Raw genomic sequence first — 13,374 nt, 5'->3', positions numbered from 1 at the left:
TTACAAAACATATCTTGAACACATCAGAGCCTTTATTTTATTCTTTTTTTTTAAGAAATATTCTTACTGGACCTCTCATCTTAACTGTTTGCTTTCATACGTTTACTACTTCATCTGTTTTCATGGGAGTTCATTATTACCTTAATCATGGTAATTCCCTTTGTTTAGACTAGATCCTGTATTTTGTTTTTGGTTTAGTGGAGTGCATCCCTCAGTATCTTTCTGAGAAATGGTACTTGGATAAAATTTTTGAATATGTTTGCAAATATTTTTATTCTACCTTTAAATCTAGATTGCCAATTTTACTGGATATATAAACCTAAATTGAAATTATTTATTCCTCAGAATTTTAAATGATTTGCGCTTTTCATTATTGTTCTGATTTCTGATACTTTTTATCTGACCTCTATTTTCAGGTTTTCATTTTTATCCATGGTTTTGTAATATTTCATGATGTTTTGTCTTATGAGTATTTCTCATTTAATGTTCTTTGTATATATTTGGCATGGAAAATTTTAATATGGAAACTTTTTCTCAATTCTGGAAAATTTCATGTGTTATTTTGTAGGTAAGTTCCTCTCTACACATTCTCTCTCAATAATAGTTCAATTAGGCAAGTGGCGGGTTTCCTGATTAACTCCTAATTTTCTTTTTTCAACTGTTGTTCTTTAGTTCACAACCCTCTTTTGTTTAATTGATTACTCATGCTTCACTCTCATTTTCTTCCTTACACAGCAACCATTCTTAGGGGTTTAATATATGTATTTTTGTTCTGTGTTCTTGTAAAATTGTTACCATTTTGTACGCATGGCTTTTTAATTTACGTAAATGATTTAGTGTTACTCGCCTGTTTTGTGTTTTCTAACTCAGAATTACATTTTAAGATCTGTTAACATTTAATCTTCTAACTTCTGCCTAGCACTCCATGGTATGCATCAAATTCATCTTTTGTCCATTGATGAATACACTGGCTACTTCCTGTCCCCACAGATGAATATGCTCATTCCTGTTTTCCTTATGGACTTTTCTGTGTGAATCTTTTTGGGATTCATACCCAGAAGCTGGTTCTTTGGGCCACTTAGTAGTGCAGCATCTCTCTTTAGAAAGGCTGTACCCCTGTACTATTTCACCAGTAATATGTAAAGGCTCCTGTATCTCCACATGAACTCAACATATAGCATTATTCAACTTTCTAACTCTTGTCATATCTGATATAATGTGATATCCCAGTATTTTAATTTGCTTTTATCTTAATTACTAATGAGTTTTAACAACTCTTCAAATGCTTATTACTCTTTGGACTTTCCTCTTTTGTGTCTTACACCTTTATATCCTACATATCTATTTCTATTTGTTTTTTTAATCATTCTAGTTTGTAGAAGTTCTTCATAAAGGTCTTGGTCCTTATGAATCTGATAACCTGGTGGTGGTAGTGGTGAGGTCATTGGAAATGATGGAGATGTCGTGAATTATAGTGGTACAGCTACACAGAAAGGAGACCTTTCAGAATGTCTATATTTTAGCAGATTAAGGAGGAAGGACTTCATGGGTAGTGGTTGAGGAGACTGGGAATGTTTGGGTGCAGTCATCACAGGAGGGACATTGCTGTGTAAGCTATACTAATATCCTCAACAATCTGAGTTTCTGGATACCAGAATCCCTTGAGCCTTAGGAAACTCCTACACAACATGTGTTCAGAACAGCCTAGCATCTGGCACTTCTAGGACTCAGAGATGGTGATGTCACCCTGAGTTGCCATTCTAGTCAGTGAGTTAATCCCAACATCAGAGGAAGAATTCTAGCCAGGACTGGTAGTCAGAGCTATAACTTACTCTCTCAATGCTTAGCACAGTGCCAGTTTATAAGAATTCCACATATTTTTTGAAATAGAAATTTAGCTATTGGTATTTATTATTCTTCCTAGTACTTTTTCTACTGCTATGGATTCACTTGAAGTATCTTTTCAAAATATACACAAACTGCTCATTAGCTAATGGCTATATTAACATGATGACATAAATAATTGAATGGGGAATTTCACAGTATCTTGGATGGTAATTACAATATTGAAATTATCTTAAAATCTGATGTAGAAATCTTAAATATGTGTTCTATTTTTAATAGAGAAATACAGAAAATAATTTTTCACTTTTTAAAAATAATTTATATCATGGCAAATTAAAATAAAGGTTCTTGACAATTGTTTAAATAAAACTTTGTAGTGATTGTCTATAGAAAAAAAACACAGCTAGATAACATTTTGAGAATTTCTAGTTGTACTTTTCTAAATGTTGTGGTAGAGTCTCTCTTCTTCATCTTTGGTACCCTCTTGTGGTAATGAAAGGGATTGGTTTGGACTTCTTTTAACAATTATGTATAATTTCATGTTTTTTATCTGCATGTTATAATAGTTACCTTTTTTTGCTATATACAAATTTGGAGTAAAATTGACACTTGGAATTTTCATCCCATTCCTTACTTTACTGTGTAAAGAGAAGGTGTGGCACACCCACACTTGCCAATCTTAGAAGCTGAGATATAATATGATCACTGTGCTGAGAGTAAATGTGGTATCATCTGGAAAGCAGATTGATTGCAGACCCAGAACTTATCTTACACTTTTGTCAGCTGAAATCAGGTTTGGGGACTAATTTGCCATATTTGATGATCTATTTTAAATTTTATAATACATACACACACACACACAAACACATCACACATACATGCATACGTATATGTGACTTCATTTTATTTTATTTAAAAAATTTATTATTTTGTTATTAGGCTTCATTTTAACTGATGACCTATGTCAAATGCACTTAACTGTATTTACAGGAAATGTGACAGTGTAATGTAGTCTCTTTTTTTCAAATATTGCTGTGACAATAAGAAGACAGGAATCATGTGCAGCATTTAGTAAAGATTCATGGGTTATTTTTTCCCTCCCTCTGCAGCATTTGTTTCAGAGCAGATTCTTCGCCTGACATCCATAACATGTCAATAAAAGATAAGAGGTAGCTGTATGGTGTTAAGTCACTAAATCCAAATGGAACTTGGCTTATATGAGGAGTACATCATGGCTTTTGAGACAGATGTGAATTTCAAGGAGAAGTGCTCTTTGTTTTCAAGAAAATGCTTCCCTACATTGTAGTTGTCCTTCATGCGGCCTACTCAGTTCTTTAATTTTATGCTAGATCTGAGTGTGTTTTGTCTACATCATTGGAACCTTTGAGTAGATCTATTGCTGGCCTGGTGGTGTGAAGCACTATGATTTGAATAAGAGTCCAGGAAGTGCTCTGGGAATGAGTTTTATTTTGCCAGGAATGCTGACATCTTGGCACTGAATTGTTTCCAAAAATGCCATCAAACACTGACTGAAAACAAAGATACTAGTGTTGTCACCACAGCTGTGTTCTCTTCGCCTTTACCCAGTTTCTTCTATGCATAGCAAGAAATTTTAAGTCCCCTAAGATGAAGGTGAGTCAGTATTGTGTAATATACTATAATGTGACTGGTTGCGCCCTCAGTGTTTGTGCACATTGGGATTGAGTTAAGCCGTTAAGCTATTTGTGTAGAATTGTCCTAGTATCATGGATTTTGTTTTGTTTTCTTTTGTTTTAAACAAATGGAATATCTGTGAGGGGCTGTGGTGCTCAGTGTTATAAGAGTAAGAATTTCCCTTGTTCATTAAATATTTATTGAACACTCTTTCAAATATTCAGTTTTAAAAAGAGGATAAATTTCTGCTACAGTGTCAAACATGAACACTATATGAAACTCATAGAAAGCTCAGTGAGCATTCAAAAAGGAGGGAGAGTTGATGGAGGGGACTTATGAACGAGGCCTCTTTGAGTTGGATGCTGAAAGTGGATGTAACTTGAATATGTGGAAATTAGAAGAAATGAGCATTTTGTCAGAGGAGAGATGACCTGCAGAGAAAAAAGAAAAGGAGCTTAAAAGTGCTAGTGAGAGAGACTTTTCAAAAGGTTGATTGGGAAGGTCAGTGTAGGCATGAAATGCTAGATTAAAAAGTAAGCTCCTCTGAGGAAATGGTGAAATGTTCACCCACGTGTCTTTTTCCAACAGTAGAGAGGACAGCTTGTCCCATCCTGAGCCTCAGGCTTCTCTGCTTCTTTTTGGGTTTGCTGCTCCACACTTTGTAATATGAATTTCTCAGTAGACCTGACTTTTGGATGTGAATGCCACTCTATTTTTTAATTGTATTCCTCTGACCACATTTTCTCCTTATGTAATAAAAATCTTTTGAAGATTTTGACTTTTCTCATTTACAGGTCTAGTAGTTTAATTTACAAACATATTAGTACTTCTTAAATGGCCCAAAAGTGACTTCAACTTTTATAGTGCTCTTCACATTCAGTGTAATTTTGTCAGTTAACTTTCTAAAGTTCCATATTTGGAACTATATCATGGTGAGTTAAAAATGTCAGAGGTGGCAGTGGATCAGAAAAATTGCTTGGATCTAACAATCTGAATCTGACAACTTTAGATAATGGGACAGACAGGCCAGAGGCCTGCCTGTGTTCTTCCTTTCTTCTTTCTTCCACTCCTCCTCCTGTCCATCCATACATCTATCTATGTATTAAAAGTTTTTTTTCTATTGATGTATAGTTGACACACAATGCTACTTTGGTTTCAAGTGTGCAATATAGTGATTTGACAATCTATACATTATGCTGAGTTCACCACAAGTATAGCTACTATCTGTCACCTTACAACACCATTGACTGTTTTCCCTATGCTGTACCTTTCATCCCTTGACTTAATTTATTCCATAACTAGAAGCCTGTGATCTCCTACTTCACCCAAATATGGCATGCTTCAAAGATTTACTTGTCATTCTTGCACACAAGTCATGCAAATCTTCTCTGTATTGTTCCAGTTTTCGTATGTGTGCTATTGAAACAAGCATATATCCATCTATTATTTTTATTAACCTCTTCCAAATATGTAATCAAATAATGAAGTAAAACATGCATAATAATCAAAGAGCTTGTAAAAAAGTAATAATTCTTGAATCTCTGGATGGGGGAAATAGGAATCTGCATAGGCTGAAAAATACTTAACTCTCATTAAAGCAGTCCAGACACTGCACTTCCAGTAACACTGAAATAAAATAAAAGAAGAGTACTTCTTTGGTGAATAAAATTTATGAGTATGATTACCTAGTATTTATTTCATAAGGACTCATAAATGGAAAAATCTTTCCTGGTGAATAACATATTTATAGTTGGAGAACATTATATGCCCAGGCATGTCTTTCTCCTTTAGGATTTTATTCCATTTGCATTTCTGCAAGAGTGTGCCACCAGCTGAAAGGTATAGCTTTCCCCTGCAGCTTCCCCTATAAAATAATGCAATTTTAGGAATAAGCAAAGGTCAACCATTAGAGTTATGTTGAGTGTATGATTAAAGATGTTGCTAATCTTTTTGGTTTGACTTTGAACCATCTTACTTAATTATTTCACGCTACCAGCTTTTAGAAGTTTGTTTCCCCCTCTTTCCCCTCATCAATAATGGTTTGAAATATCAGGTATCTTTTTGTAGCTGGGAAATAATGACTCCTTTAAAGAGTCCATGTGAATAGTTCTCTAAACTGGTTTATTGTTAACTCATTGTAATCACCAAAAAGCCTAAATGACTATCTCTTGGTCCTATCTCACACTTATTAGTCAGAATCTCCTGCTGAGAATCAATTATAAAGTTCTCAGAGGGATTCTACTGTAGGCATCCTGGCTCCCTTCATACTATAGTTCCATGAATCTCAGAATATTTGAGTACATAGTCAAATGACTTGTGTCACATCCTTCTTCCTACTCCATCAAGTTTTGTACATAGTTGGAGCTCACTAAATCTTGATTAAATACTTTTATTAGACATTTGATGGTGATGGTAAAAAAAAAATTAAATTTTAGTTTCTAATTAGGATATTTTGTTGTTATTGTTATCCCCTAGGATGGAAAGAAGAAGTTTGATAAGGAGAGTGAAAAGTACTATTCTATTCTTGAGAAACATTTAAATTTGTCTGCAAAGAAAAAGGAATCTCATTTGCAAGAGGTAAGCTTTTCCAATGAAAATGTGAAAAGGACATTAGCATTAAGTCATGTGAAATCCAAATTTCCAAAGGTGGTAGTATCTCAAAATATGCTACTCATTTTAAAAACTGTTTATTTATTTATTTTGAGAGAGAGAGAGAAAGCCCTCATGCCCACACATGAGCAAGGAGAAGGGCAGAATGAGTCTCAAACAAGTTCCTTACTAATAGCACTCCCTCCCCACCCCCGCCCTCAACAATGAGAGACTTGATCTCAGGAACCATGAAGTCATGACTTGAGCCAAAACCCAGAGTGGGAAGCCTAACTGACTGAGCCACCCAGGCACCTCCAAATCTGCTACTCTTTAATAATGATGAGAAGGAATAAAACAAGACTTTTTCTCTTTTTGGGCAGTTTTTCAATGTCAGGACCTACCAGATTCGGAATAGCTTTTTTTATACCTGTTGCCTCTGCATTAAGGGGAAAACAGATCCACAATTACACATTTTAAAATCTCTATTTTTTTTTTTTTACCAATTTTCTTTCTTTTTTTTATTTTTTTTAATGTTTTATTTATTTGTAGGAGAGAGAGAGAGAGACAGCGTGAGCAGGGGAGGGTCAGAGAGAGAGGGAGTCACAGACTGAAACAGGCTCCAGGCTCTGAGCTGGCAGTCAGCACAGAGCCCGACGCGGGGCTCGAACCCACGAACCGCGAGATCAAGACCTAAGCAAAAGTCGGACGCTTAACCGACTAAGCCACCCAGGCGCCCCCTTTTTTTTACCAATTTTCTTAAAAAAATAAGTCAACAGAAATATTTTACTAATATCTATGCATGGAAGCAATCCATTTCTTCCTTTTTTCTGAAATACTTACTAACATTGGTAGTTTTTATCTATAATTAATAAAATCGAGTAGTCCTTTTACTAAAGCATAAGAGTCCAGTTCCAGGGATGAGATGTTTAAAAGCAAAAATTGGGCCTTCTTGCCATTATCTCATATCTTAGCAACAATAAAATCTTGAAGCATGGCTGATGATGAACCATGGGAGTTATTGAGCTAGTTCACCTGCAGCTCCTTACTGACCTCCAGACTTTGCAAGGAATCTTGTACTGTGTTTAGTTTCCTCCAGTCTCTTCTTTCTCTTCTCTCTGTACTTCTAGGTATCTTAGTCAAGAATCTTTTTCAAATGCGTCCTCTTAATCTTTATAGCAAAGCCACCTACCTCGAATTGCTTATCGAACCTGGTTCTCTACTCTCCTTATTCCTTTTCTTATTTGCCTTACCTCCACATTTACCCACAAGGCATACTTGTTAAGTTGGAGTTTGGATGCAGTGAACTGGAGTCAAAAGCCAGGGGAGGATTATTTTTATTTCTTTTTGCTATTCTCCTATGTTCTCATTTAGTGAACTGAATCTTTTCATTTAAAAATATTTTTTAAAAGTTTAATATTGGTAATTTTTGTTATTTTGACATGTATTCATTATAACATATATTGGTATTAACACCTGTTCTTAAAGTAGGATATATTTATATACAGTTATGTGCCTAGGGAAAGATTTTCTGATGAAATTGAAATGGAGAAAAATCTGTCATTAAGAAAAATCATATTTTTAATTTTTGTGGACATATCTAATCTTATGAAATACTATGTTGTAATGTAATGTTATGTTTACATGTTCCAAACTTCTTAAATGCTCATGTACCTCTTTGATTATTACACTGCAAGAAACCTAGGAGAGAATTAGTGTGTGGATGTAGTCATGTAAAGGAAGGCTCTCCTTATTATTAACAGTGCACCACTGTCTGTCATGCCAACAGCTATGGCCAGGTGCCATTTTAAAAATATAGCCCTTCTAAATCAAGGCTCCTTTTTAGAATCTTTAAAGGATTATCTTTTCTTAAGATTCAGATTCAGACATTGCTTAAACCATCAAGCAAGTACTAACTTTATCCAAATTCTAAAATCCTCTAGACGATATACTTCAGTTTTCCCTGACAACCTAACTCTGTATTTAATATTTGCTTGTTAGTGGCCCTCAATCCCTCAGGCTGTGGTAGAAAAGAATATCTTCTCTGGTTCTGTATTTAGTTGGAGCCTGGAAAAACCTATAATACGATTAGTAACAACCTTTACTTCCCCCATCTCACACACACACGCACACACACACACACACACACAAGCATGCATGCAGTCACATACTTCTTTTCCAGGAGCCATAACTCACAACAGAACACAGTGCACAAATTGTACCAGGACAGCTTCTCAGAGCACATTATAGACAAGGAAAATGTGCATTGGTTTTTTTTCCCCTCTACCCTTCCAAGAATCAAATCTGTTGAAGGGAGATGCTGCCATACTTGCATTTAATTCTGTAACCTCTGTTCCTTTCCAGAGCAGCTCTGGTACATCTGTCAGCACCCAGCTTATTAAGTTGTTTTATGAAACACCACTATGTGCCTTCTCACCTGCACAATTGACTCCTTGTTGATTTCTTAATGGAAAATAAGTGCTTGCCCATTTTCAGGACTGAATTAGGGGTCAGCTTGTGTTGATAAAGCTACAAGGCCATCAGTGAGATAGTTTATTGGAGCAAATAGAATTAGAAAGACTTGTTAAGATTATAGGCTTTATAACAAATGAAAAGAAGTAATTTTTGATATGTAATTAGAACTTTATTTCTAAGTATAAAAGAAAGAGGTCATAAAAGAAGTGTAGAAAGACAAGAATGTATAAAAATAATCTCTATTTCAAAAGGGATTAAATCAAGTGAAAGGTAAAGGTGTTAGGGAACTTGTACAGCATATGACACAGGATTACTATCATATATATAAGTTGCATTTGCAAATCACTGTGAAAAAGTCTTCAGTGGAAAAATATGAGGTAAGCATTTGAAAGAGCAGAGAATGGAGGGGAAGGTGGTGGTGGAGTAGAAGGGTCCTAGGCTTTCCTCATCCCATGAATACAAATGGATAACTACCAAATCATGCTAAATATCCCAGAAATGGACCTGAAGACTGGCGGAACAAACTCCACAACTAAAGGTAGAGAAGAAACCACATCAAAGAAGATGGGAAGTGCAGAGACACAGTTTGGGAGAGAAATGAATCATGGCCATTGTGACTGGGAGGGAGCCATAATTGTGGAGAAGGGCAAGAGACAGAATAACACACTGTGGGGGAGAGCAGAGGAAAAAGAAATCTTCATGGCAATTGGTTTGGAAAGCAAGAATTTCATGAGTTGTGGCAACCAGTGGGGCTTAAATCCTGGAGTTCTAAGGTCAGCAGGCATAGGTCAGGGAAGGCCTGGAGGCATTGGAACTGCTCTGAGAGAGAAGGCAGGGCAAACAGCCTGTGGATATACAGTGTGGAAATAGCAATCTGAAGAGCACTTGGGGGCACTCAATGGTGAGGTTATTTGATCATCCCAGAGCACATCCCAGAGAGTCAGCATTCATAAAGAGACCCTTCTAGGAACAAAGGACCTGGCAGGTGTTATTTCCCTTCTCCGCTCTTCAGCATAAGTACAGGGCCACCTCTGGGAACTATTGCAGCACAGACACTTACTACCTTCCCTGCTTAAACCAAGTCCTGCCCCAACCTCCCAATTGCAAGCCATTTCTACTCATGTTTACCTCAGTTCCAGATTGGAAGGTCCCCATCCCAAGAAGAACAGCCTAAACCCCTGCTAACACTGCCTCTCCAGATGCAGGAGTTTTGTGTAGCCTATATCCAGTGGTGGTGGCAGTATGTCTCATTTCACAAGCAGATCAGAGCACACCTAGTTAAAGCATGCCACATTCAGGCCAGAGACCAAACACTGCCCACGACAGGCAAAGACAGACTTTGCAGATGACTGGCCTGAAAGGACACAAGAGCAACCACATGCAGCACACATTGGAGACACTCCAAGATAGAGGACACTACAGTGTTGGTCACTATAGGACTTCTTCTTCATAAGGCCATGACCTTATGAAGGTAAGACATGTACCTGACTTTCCTAATACAGGCACAGAAGCTTAGACAAAATGAGAAAGCAGAGGAATTTGTCCCAAAAAAGACAAGGCCAAGAACAGATATCTAAATGAAACAAATCTAAGTAATATCACTGATAAAAAATTTAAAGTAATGATTATAAAGATACTCAGTGAATTTGAGAAAGGAGTGGAAGTCATCAGTGAAATCCTTAACACAGAGATAAGGAAAAACATCGCAGGGATAAAGGGCTCAATAAATGAAATGAAAAACCCACTTGATGGAATGAACAGTAGGCTGGAAGAAGCAGAGGAATGAATTAATAACCTAGAAGTCAGAGTAATGGACTGTAATCAAGCTGAACAAAGAGAGAAAAGAGAATTATGCAAAATGAGAATAGACTTAGGAAAATAAGTGACTCCATCAAACATAATAGCAGTCATATTACAGAAGTCACAGAAGAAGAAGAGAGAGAAAAGGGGGCAGATTATTTGAAGAAATAATAGCTAAAATCTTTCCTAATCTGGGGAAGGAAGCAGATGTCTAGATCCAGGAGGCAAAGAGAACCTACAACAAAAACAAAAACAGATCCACACCAAGACATTGTATCTATCTGTCTGTCTATCTATCATCTTTCTATCTATCATCTATCTATCTATCTATCTATCTATCTATCTATCTATCTATCTATGAGAGCACACAAGTATGCACAAGCAAGTAGGGGAGGGGCAGAGGAAGAGGGAGAGAGAATCTTAAGCAGGCTCCATGCCCAGTGTGGAGTCTGATTTGGGACTTAATCTCATGATTCTGAGATCATGACCTGATCCAAAATCAAGAATTGGACACTTAACTAAGTCACCCACGCCTCCCACACCAAAACATGTTATAATTAAAATGGCAAATACAGTGATTTTTTAAAGAAGCAAGCAAAAAGATAGTTACATACAAAGGAAACCCCCTTAAGGTTACCATGTTATTTTTCAACAGAAACTTTCCAAATCAGAAGGGAGTGGTATGATATATTCGCCGTGCTGAATGAGAAAAATGTGCAGCCAAGAATACTCTATCCAGTAAGGCTATCATTCAGAATAAGAGAGAAGAGATCTAAAGAGTTTCTCAGACAAATAAAAACTAAAGGAGTTCATGACCAACAAACAGCCCTGCAAGAAATATTGAAAGGGACTCTTTGGGTGAAAGGAAAGACCATAATTGGGAGTATGATGGAAAGAAACAAAAAAGCAGTAAAAATGAATATTTTTGTAGTTTCAGTCAAGGACTGACAAAGTAAACGGTTGTAAAATTTGACACCATATACCTAAAACATGGGGAAAAGAGGAGTAAACAATAAGTTCAAACTTAAATGACCATCATCTTAAAACAGACTGCTATATGCAGAAAATGTTATATACAAACCTAATGGTAACCACAAATCAAAGCCACTAATATGCAAGGAATAAAGAAAAAGAAATCCAAATATATTACTAAAGAAAACCAGCAAACCATGAAAATGAGAAATATAAAGGATCAAAGAAAATCTTCAGAAACAACTATACAGCAGGTAATAAAATAGCAATAAATACATATCTATAAGTAATTACTTTGAATGTGAAATAGACTAAATTCTCCAATCAGAAGACACGATGTGACAGAATGAATAAAATAGCAAGGCCCATCTGTATGCTGCCTATAAAAAACTCATTTTAGACCTAATAATACCTGCAGTTGAAAGTGAGGCGATGGAGAAACATTTATCCTGTTAATGGATGAAAGCTGAAGGAAGTAACAATACTTAATATTTTTTAATGTTTCTTTTTGGAGAGATAGAGACATAGCATGAGTGGAGGAAGAGGCAGACAGAGAGGGAGTCACAGAATCCTAAGCAGGCTCCAGACTCTGAGCTGTCTACACAGAGCCCAATGCAGGGCTCAAACCCACAAACAGTGACATCATGAGTTGAGCTGAAGTCGAACATTTAACCAGCTGAGTCACCCAGGCACCCCTGAAGTACCAGTACTTATATCAGACAAAGTAAACTTTAAAACAAATACCATATCAGGGCGCCTGGGTGGCTCAGCCGGTCAAGCATCTGACTTCGGCTCAGGTCATGATCTCATGGTTCATGGGTTCAAGTCCCTCATCGGGCTCTGTGCTGACAGCCAGCTTAGAGCCTGGAGCCTGTTTCCAATTCTGTGTCTCCCTCTCTCTCTGACCTTCTCCTGCTCACACACACACTCTCTCTCTCTCTCTCTCTTTCAGAAATAAATAAAAAACATTAAAAAATGTTTTAAAAAATAAATAAAACAAATACTATATCAAGAGACAAAGAAAGATATTATATACTAATAAAGAGGACAGTCCAGTAAGAAGATGGTAAATAGTTATGCTCCTAAGGTGAAACACCCAAATACATAAAAGAGTTAATAGCAAACACTAAGGAACTAATTGATGACTACACAATAATAGGGGACTCAATACCCTTTACATCAATGGTGATATGATCTAAACAGAAAATCAACAAGGAAAGAATGGCTTCAAATGACACACTGCTCAAGATAGATTTCTCAGATACATTCAGAAAATTCCATCCTATAACAGCAGAATACATGTTCTTTTTTTATCAAGTATTTTTTAGATACTAACCCTTTATTTGATAAAATTTATTTTTATCAAATTGTATGTTAGTTAACACACAATGCAATATAGGTTTAAGGAATAGAATTCAGTGATTCATCGATTACATATAACACCCAGTGCTCATCATAACAAGTGCCCTCCTTAATACCCATCACCCTTCTAGCCCATCCCCCACCTACCTCCCTCCATCAATCCTGTTTGCTCTCTATCTCTGTCTTTATCTCTATCTCTTATGGTTTGTTCCCTTGCTTTTTTTTTTACCCTCCCACATGCTCATCTGTTTTCCTTCTTAAATTCCACATATGAGTGAAATCATATGGTATTTGTCTTTCTCTGACTTATTTCGCTTTGTGTAATACACTCTAGCTTCATCCACATTGTTGCAAATGGAAAGATTTTATTCTTTTTGATGAAAGAATAATATTCTATTGTGTATATCTACCACGTTCTCTTTTTCCATTCATCAGTCAATGGACATTTGGGCTCAGTCCATAGTTTGGCATAGTTTGGCTATTTTTGATAATCTGGTATAAACATCAAGGTACATGTACCCCTTTGAATCAGTATTTTGTATCCTTTGGATAAATACCTAGTAGTGCCATTGCTGGGTCATAGGGTAGTTCTATTTTTAACTTTTTGAGGAACCTCCATATGGTTTTTCAGAGTGGCTGTACCAGTTTGCATTCCCACCAAGAGTGTAAGAGAGTTCCCCT

The 13,374-nt window shown here is 36.4% G+C and overlaps 1 protein-coding gene and 1 non-coding gene across 2 annotated transcripts in view; one reads left to right on the top strand and one right to left on the bottom strand.

The window, feature by feature from the left end:
- ARHGAP42 (Rho GTPase activating protein 42) overlaps positions 1-13,374 on the top strand; it is a 268,642-nt gene that overhangs the window by 175,772 nt on the left and 79,496 nt on the right. Inside the window, exon 5 of the mRNA XM_039221800.1 lies at positions 5,974-6,075. Coding sequence (XP_039077731.1) covers positions 5,974-6,075 — 102 coding nt within the window. The remainder of the gene's footprint in view (positions 1-5,973; positions 6,076-13,374) is intronic.
- On the bottom strand, positions 4,824-4,930 carry LOC120223598. Its single transcript, XR_005526340.1, has one exon. It is a non-coding gene; the product is annotated as a U6 spliceosomal RNA (small nuclear RNA).

The sequence above is a fragment of the Hyaena hyaena genome, unplaced genomic scaffold (genome assembly GCF_003009895.1).
Source record: "Hyaena hyaena isolate Hyena2069 unplaced genomic scaffold, ASM300989v1 scaffold_1018, whole genome shotgun sequence".
NCBI classification, from domain to species: Eukaryota; Metazoa; Chordata; class Mammalia; order Carnivora; family Hyaenidae; genus Hyaena; species Hyaena hyaena.
This window is presented reverse-complemented; position numbering and strand designations above follow the sequence as displayed.